The sequence below is a fragment of the Diceros bicornis genome, chromosome 5 (assembly GCF_020826845.1).
Source record: "Diceros bicornis minor isolate mBicDic1 chromosome 5, mDicBic1.mat.cur, whole genome shotgun sequence".
NCBI classification, from domain to species: domain Eukaryota; kingdom Metazoa; phylum Chordata; class Mammalia; order Perissodactyla; family Rhinocerotidae; genus Diceros; species Diceros bicornis.
In genome coordinates, this window is record NC_080744.1 from 28,792,820 (window position 1) to 28,800,780 (window position 7,961).

Genomic DNA, 7,961 nt, shown 5'->3' on the forward strand with positions numbered 1-7,961 from the left:
TTTGCGTAAATAAAGGGATTGTCTGCGTTTTTCAGTGTCATCCCCGTCCTTTCTCTGTTGTTGTCCAGGATCCAGGAATTCTTGCCGCTAGAACTTTTTCTACTCCCCATCTGGGCCTGAATTTAGACCCTCGATATCTTCTCCCAAATCCTTAAGCTCCACGTCAGCAGTTTTGCTTGTGTCCTTTCTCCAGGAAGCAGCTCAGACACAGGCTCACTTAATTTTATTCTGGCGTTGTACGATCTAAGGTTTCAAACTTTCTCTTTTCAGATCTCTCACAGTTTGCTGTAAACACAACCGGGAAGGGGGCTGCTGACAGATGGTTCGGGGCTCTCCTCACGGGGCTTGTCGGAAACCTGGCACTGGGTGCAGGGATGAAATGCTTGATGGCCCTCAGAGGGTAGGGGGATGCGCGAGAAAGGATCCAGCCCTGGGGAAGAACTCGGATTGGGTTTACCGCCAAACCTGGGCGGATTGGATCAGGGTGTGTTACCGTGGCGACAGGGCCGGCCCGCGTGCTCGGCTGCCATTGGCTGGGGCCTTCCGGGCTGGGGATATAAGTCAGCGCCAGGCAGACAATGCAGTGGCTGTGCGGACCAGACCGGCGCCGGCAGGTTAGCTCAGCGGAGCAGATCCGAGCGGAGAAGGGTGGGCTCGTCGAGAGAGCGGCGGCGGCACCATGGAGACCGAGTAAGGCGGACCCCAGGCCCGGGGAACCCAGGAGGCCCCTGGGGAAGGGAAATGGCTGTCGCCGCGACCTGGAAACCCGGCCCTGTGGGCCCCGAAGGAGCCGGGAGAGGGAGCGGGCGCCCTGGAGTTGCAGAGAGGCCTGGCAAGGAGCCCGCTGTCAGGGCCAAGGCGGCGGAGCAGTGGGGCGGGCGGCGCGGGCAGGGACGCACGGGGGAATCGAGGCAGGATGGCGCCACTGGAGCAGGAAGGGGACAGGTCGGTAGACTGTAGTGTACTCGTAAAAGGAGCCAGTGTGTTTGTGTGTGTGTTTGTGTGCTGGCGCGCGCCCGTGATGGGGCTGTGAGTGTAGAGGGAGGCGTACCCCTCTCCGCCCAATACAAGGAAAAGGTCTTCCCACCGCACGTGCTCTTCACACATTCCTGTCCTAGAGTCTAGGTAAAGCCGCGAGGGAGTTTTGGTGCCCATATCTGGAGTTCCTCCTTCAGAGGAGAGATTGGCTCAGGTTCCTCGCCAACACCACCCTTCCCTCCAAACTGGAGTGCCAATGAAGTTGGGGATGAAGTCTCCAAGGAGAGTAGGAAACCCTATTCCTTGAACTGGACAGCAGACCCTGCCCACTCCCCCTCCCCCGCACCTTTGAAAAGCCTTCTCTCTGCTTTGGTCCTGGAAATCCCCGTCCAAGACTCCAGCTTTAGGGGTCACAGTGGCTTTTGGTGACCCAGGATCCAAGGTATTCTTGGGGGAATAATGGCCAATGAGAAAGTCCTATAAGCTGTGGCCAGAAATGCTAGGTGGCCAAGGCTTCACATGTCCTTCATTTCCTTTGCACCTCTTGAGGATGTTATTTTGATTAACTTTTTACCATTTCGTTGCTTCTCTTCTCCATCATCCTGTGACCTCAGCTCTATTGCCCTCGCCCCTGTCCCTTACCCAGCTACTTCCCCTGAGGGAAACCCAGTGTATTGTAGAGTCATCTGGTTTCAAAGGTTCTGCTTTGAAGAAAAGAATTTCCTCTGGAGGCTTGGTTAGTAGTGTTCATGGGTGTGAGAGGATTTGACTGGAATTGTGAGAAAAATTCTAGATTGATTCTTTGAATGTATGGGTTCTGGGGAAGTGTATGTCCCTAGGTCTGAAGGGCAAAGAACGTTGGTGAAGAGAAGGGAAGATGGGGGAAGGCTGGGAGGAGAACAGAGAAAGAGGGGAAAGTGGGAGAAAGGTTCAAGTGCTGGGGACATGAACCATGTTCTATGGAGTCAAAAATCTTTGGAGCTTGTTAGCAAGTTTTTAATGCATTTTCAAACTGAGCCTCTAAAATGGCGGGGGGGGGGCTGATTATGTTACCTTGCTTTATATCCGAGGAAAGAAGTTGAAGCACAAGTTACTTGCCTAAAAAGGCAAAATTGGGACTAGACTCCAAGTTGAGTTCTGCTTCCATTTAGACCAGAAATTCCTAAACCTCGTTTTTTGAATCAGAATTACCTGAGGCACTTTTGTAAAAATTACCGATTCTGGGGCCTCTCTGCAGAATTATGAATCTGGAGGGGTGGGCTCCAGAATCTATTTTTAAGAAGATGCTGTGAGAAATGTTTGCGGTTGGTTCTGCTCCAGCACTGACAACCAGAGTGTGAACGGGGTCTGCTTTTGTGTGGGGTAGCTTGTCTAGTCTCCAGGCTTGAATTGCCCCTTGCAATTCCATCTGACAGGGCTCTGTGTGGGTCTGGGGATCCCAGAAAGAAGGATCCAGGCGAACTGACACATAGACCTCCACTAGGAGTGTTCCTGTCACTTCTTCAATCAAAACATTTAGCCCTTCGTATTTGTCTGAGGGAGGAGCTAGAGGGTGAGGGTCCAGAGACAGTTGGATTTATCCATTGCCCTCAGGGTAGTTAGTCTTAATTACACTTTGCATGTCCTTAGCAGGCAGGTAGGGTACCACGAGGGTTATATTGGGTTTGTCTCTGCCCTAAGGAAGGTCTTAATCCTGTTCTGAGTGTACTGCAGGGCCTGCCTCCTCAGGCCCAGCACTTTTACCCTCCTTGATTCGATTATGTCACTGTACTTGTCTGTACTCGATGGTCCCTTCCTCTTCATCTTTGTCGGAAGGAGAGATATTAAACCTGCCAGTGGTAGCAGAACTGGAGTTGGGGCTGGTGGTGGAGACATAGGCATCATCAGTGTTTGCCAGGAGAGGAGGGCGTTGCATGTCTATTTTTAGTGGTTCTGACAGAAGGAGGAGAGGGTGGGTGGGTGGGTGAGCTTAGTGTGGCCTCTCCTGGGTGAGAAGAGCCTCCCCTCTGGGGCAGCTGTTTGGCCAGCTTCTCTATCTCCTGCCACCTTGGTACACCTGCCAGCCTTTCTGGTCATTAGTCTGTGATGCCCATGGAAGGGGAGTGAAACTCACCTTGAGTTTCCTTTTTTCCTAGATTCACATATGAAGATTATCAGACCACTGCACAGTGGCTTCTGTCCCACACCGAGCACCGGCCTCAAGTGGCAGTGATCTGTGGTTCTGGGTTGGGAGGTCTGGCTGATCGAGTAACTCAGGCCCAGAGCTTTGACTACAGTGAGATACCAAACTTTCCCCGAAGTACAGGTACTGGCCAGGGGGAGAGAGGGAGGGGACTGAGGGATATTGATGCGATTCTGATGAGAGGGCAATGCTTCTGTGCCTGGACCTGGTTATTCTCTATAGCACTTGACTAAAGACAACTGTTTTGAGAGACGTCAAAAGACCACCAGGAATCAGAATGGCTTGAGAAGGAAATTTCCCCAGTGAGAATTTCACAATAGACAGGGCATACGTGTCAGCGGTCCTATATGACATGTTTCCTGTGCTTTAATGATTCAGAGCTCCTTAAAGCTCTACAACACCTCCCCGGAATGCTCCTCCCCGAGACACCCCGTGTCACGACAAACTCACACACAACCCCCTCTCATTTCTTTCAGTCTGTAGCATTCATGGAAAAAGCAGTGCCTGTAACCTCCCAGGACAAGGTCAGGCCGTCCTTGTCCTCCTGCCACTCTCAACCTTCCAGCTCCAGCACCCGTCCTAGGATGAGGCAGACGCTGGTGCGCAGCAACAAATGGGCAGACAGACTGCCGTGTTCTTGCAGACAAATACACAGTTAACACATGAATACACAGACCTCATGCACACTGACTCTTTTGAGGAGGAAAGGGGCAGATGTCCCCCATGCAGAGTGGAGCTCGGAGGGATCTGAGGATAGCGTATCCAGCATCCTGTTAGCAGCCAGAAAGCTCTGAGGCTAAGGCTTAGAAAAGGGCCAGGTGAAATAGGGGCAAGTGAAGTACAAAGGTAGTTTATTTGGTTTACTGATTAATTTCTCAGATCACTAACTTCTCTTGGTTTACTTATTAATTTTTCTGTTTTTTTTTTTTTTTTTTTTTGGTGAGGAAGATTAGCCCTGAGCTAACACCGGTTGCTAATCCTCTTTTTTGCTGAGGAAGATTGGCCCTTGGCTAACATCCTTGCCCATCTTCCTCTACTTGGTATGTGGGACGCCTGCCACAGCCTGGCTTGATAAGCAGTGCGCAGGTCCTTGCCCAGGATCTGAACCTGCCAACCCTGGGCCGCTGAAGCAGAGCACATGAACTTAACCACTGTGCCACCAGGCTGGCCCTTAGTTATGACTTGTAACAGATGTTTTTCAAATCCTTTGGAGCAATACTGGGAGACGAAGGTGGAGAGGTGGGAATGGGAGTTGGAAAAGGAAATATTAAAAAGAGGGAAAGAGGGCAAAGTTTTTTAAGGGACATAGTAGTGGCATTGGCTCTACCCGCTACTCCTACCCCCAGCGAGAAGAGCATTGCACTTAGTGATATGTGAATTAATTTTTAAATTTTTATCAACTTATTTTTTATACTCCACTTGGGTTTTCCTGATGCTGTCACCTCTGCTCTATGACTGGTAATTTTTTTGTATAAGCTCCTGTATCTCTGTGTGTCCCTCAACTCTTCCTCTTGGTTTTGGTCCCTCTCCCAGACCATCCATTCCCTAAGTGAGACGTTGGCCATGTCCATTAGAGGAGAAATGCCAGATAAGGGGAACGGTAATTATGTCTATTATGTCTGGATGGGAGTTATCTTTCTACTCCCATCCCCTGCGTGCCCCATTGTGGGCATGTATTCCCACAGGACTGTTTTGTGGGTCAGAATGGAGGAGACTTGTAAGGATCCAAACTCAGGCCCTTTCCCCCTTGTTCAGTAGCCTCTTTAGAAAGCTAGAATATACCATGAGCTGCCTTTCAGGAATAAGGAGGCACATAGTTAGGGTACTAAATAAGAATATACATTTTGAGAATTTTGAAAATTTTGCAAAAGAGTTCTATAGTTAATGGATCCACTGTATTCATTATTACCCATTTATTCTATTTTTTACTCCTATTGCCTTGCAGTATGGCTTTCTCCTTCTTTTGAAATTTCTTTTAAAAACCTTTCCTTCCTTTGATAGTATGTTTATCTTGAACATCCTTACCTCCATAGCTCTAATCTCAGGATGTACTTATACACTCATTTGTAAGCTTGTGATTAATTTCTATCTCCCCCACTAGACTCAAACTTTCTGAGAGCAGAGAAGATAATGTCTTCTTTTACCTAATTGTACCCTCACATGTTGAGCACAGTGCGTTGGTGCACAGTAGGTGCTCAGGGGCTATGCGTTGTATGAAAGGGTTGTCCCATTCCTTCCCCTTTCTCTCTGTTACACAGTGCCGGGTCACGCCGGTCGACTGGTGTTCGGGTTCCTGAACGGCAGAGCCTGTGTGATGATGCAGGGCAGGTTCCACATGTACGAAGGCTACTCGCTCTGGAAGGTAAATCAAGGGTGTGAGTTCAGATGACTCTGTAACAAGGGGCAAAGAGCCGTCTATCCTATTACCTAGCTACCTGGTCTAGGTAGATTTTTGGTCCCCTTCTTTCTCTTTCATGATGTATATTGTGCATTTCTGTGTGGGTGGCTTAGTGAAATTTTAAAGAACAGTTTGTGATCTTTCATCTTTTACTTCTAAGGTGACCTTCCCAGTGAGAGTTTTCTGTCTTCTGGGTGTGGACACCCTAGTGGTCACCAACGCAGCTGGAGGGCTCAACCCCAAGTTTGAGGTTGGAGATATCATGCTGATCCGTGATCACATCAACCTGCCTGGTTTCTCTGGTCAGAACCCTCTCAGAGGCCCCAATGATGAAAGGTGCGGATCTTGTTCCTTTGTTTATAGATGGGTAGGTTGTAAGGACTTGCCTGGGAATTAGCAGAAAGCTCATTGTATTCCATTAATCTGAGATAATCCAACCCGTGCCCTAGGTTTGGAGTTCGTTTCCCTGCCATGTCTGATGCCTACGACCGGGATATGAGGCAGAAGGCTCATGTTGTCTGGAAACAAATGGGGGAGCAGAGAGAGCTGCAGGAAGGCACCTATGTGACGCTGGCAGGCCCCAACTTTGAGACTGTGGCAGAGTGTCACCTGCTGCTGAAGCTGGGGGCAGATGCTGTTGGTATGAAGGGGAACGTGGCTGGAGGCTTGAAGAGGGAGGGATCTGGTAAAATAGGGATGGGCAGAAGTAAGAGACTGTAGAGCTGATGGTGGATTGAGAGAGGATCTGACTTGAAGGGACAGTGAATTAAACTGACTTGTAGAAACAGACTAAGGTAGTGAGGTTTGGTGTGTTGTCCCATCAGACCTCCCCACCCAGCATCAAGGGCTTTAACAGCTCTCATGCTAATGATCCTTCATTTGATAATTGTTTCTAAGGATTATTCTAACAAATATCATTATAGCCCCCTTCCGTACCTTAGCTGGAAGACGGAACTGCATCATTAGAACTGGCTTCACAATTGCTGCAGACAGATATGGAAATAAAGTATTGCAATGGTAATATTTGTAAGAAAAGTGTAAGGCCCTCTGAGGCCCCACTCCTTCAAGCAATACTGAACAACCTAAGCTCAACTCTAATTTAGCTGCTTCCTTGGATGTTTTGTGAGATGTCAAATTGTCAGTGAGGTGATGCATAGAGGTTAGGCCAAAGGGTGAGGACAAGAGTCACTTGAGGATCCTGACAGTTGGTGTCCCTCTTTCTCCCCATCAGGCATGAGCACAGTTCCAGAAGTGCTAGTTGCAAGGCACTGTGGACTTCGAGTCTTTGGCTTCTCCCTCATCACCAATAAGGTCATTACGGATTATGAAACCCATGAGAAGGCCAGTCATGAGGAAGTACTAGAGACCGGGAGACAAGCGGCACAGAAACTGGAACGGTTTGTCTCCATTCTTATGGCCAGCGTTCCACCTCCTCGCAAGGCCAGTTAACCAGCCCTGGAGTGGTTTGTCCTCTCCCTTATGGCATCCAAGTAGCTGCTACCTGCTTTGGCCCTTTGCTGCGTCCTGTGCCTCTGCCCTTAGGTAGTAGCAGACAAGAAAGAAAGACCCCTATCGTTCACCTTCCCCGCTTCTCTCAGCAGACCTTCTGGTGCTGGGTCCTCTTTTGCTCCATGGTCTTCTCAGAACAGTTCTTCCCCAAGAGCTGGAGCCCAAGCCCTCCCACACATCCATAGATATGCCCAGGATGTGACTTGCACCCTTGAACTTGGCTCAGTAACTGCTCTAGCTTTTTGAAATGATGCTCTCACATTCCTGGGGGCTCGGTTCTGAGTCCCCTAAAGCACAGGAGACCATGTAAGGACCATCCCAATGCCTCTTGGACTTTAATACTGTCATACTTTGAGAATAAAGAGAAAGATGATATAATGTCTTCATTTTTTGTGTCATTTGGGATAAGGCTGGGACACAGGCCAAGACTGGTCTGAAGGGCCATGGGACCACACGTCTTGTGTGACTATCTGTGTCTCAGACAAGTAGCTACAAACTGAGAAGAGGTGGTACCTGAATGCAGGAAAGGGGAAAGGAAAGGCAACCTGACGAAAGATAAAGACTTAGAAGATGTGGGGTTTGGCCCCGTGGGTTAGCGGTTAAGTGCGCGTGCTCCACTACTGGCCGCCCGGGTTCGGATCTGGGCGCGCACCGATGCACTGTTTGTCCGGCCATGCTGAGGTGGCGTCCCACATACAGCAACTAGAAGGATGTGCAACTACGACATACAACTATCTACTGGGGCTTTGGGGAAAAAAAGGAGGAAGATGGGCAGTAGATGTTAGCTTAGGGCTGGTCTTCCTCAGCAAAAAGAGGATTGGCATGGATCTTAGCTCAGGGCTGATCTTCCTCAAAAAAAAAAAAAATTAGAAGATGATAAGGTAGGGAGGGCTA

General features: G+C 49.3%; 1 protein-coding gene across 1 annotated transcript; it reads left to right on the forward strand.

Annotated features, from left to right (window-relative positions):
* The first annotated feature begins 566 nt into the window (after positions 1-566).
* On the forward strand, positions 567-7,460 carry LOC131405833 (purine nucleoside phosphorylase). The gene is made up of 6 exons (XM_058541064.1): positions 567-690; positions 3,114-3,283; positions 5,419-5,522; positions 5,719-5,894; positions 6,008-6,198; positions 6,790-7,460. Exons 1-6 carry the CDS (start codon positions 680-682, stop codon positions 7,005-7,007), a joined length of 870 nt encoding a protein of 289 aa, XP_058397047.1. The 5' UTR covers positions 567-679; the 3' UTR covers positions 7,008-7,460.
* Positions 7,461-7,961: the final 501 nt, after the last annotated feature.

What these genes read in the sequence shown, in the direction of transcription:
- LOC131405833 (XM_058541064.1), top strand. An exon ending in AAGGCTACTCGCTCTGGAAG is followed by an intron (nt 5,523 to 5,718) that starts GTAAATCAAGGG and finishes TTTACTTCTAAG; the next exon opens with GTGACCTTCCCAGTGAGAGT. An exon ending in AGAGGCCCCAATGATGAAAG is followed by an intron (nt 5,895 to 6,007) that starts GTGCGGATCTTG and finishes CCCGTGCCCTAG; the next exon opens with GTTTGGAGTTCGTTTCCCTG.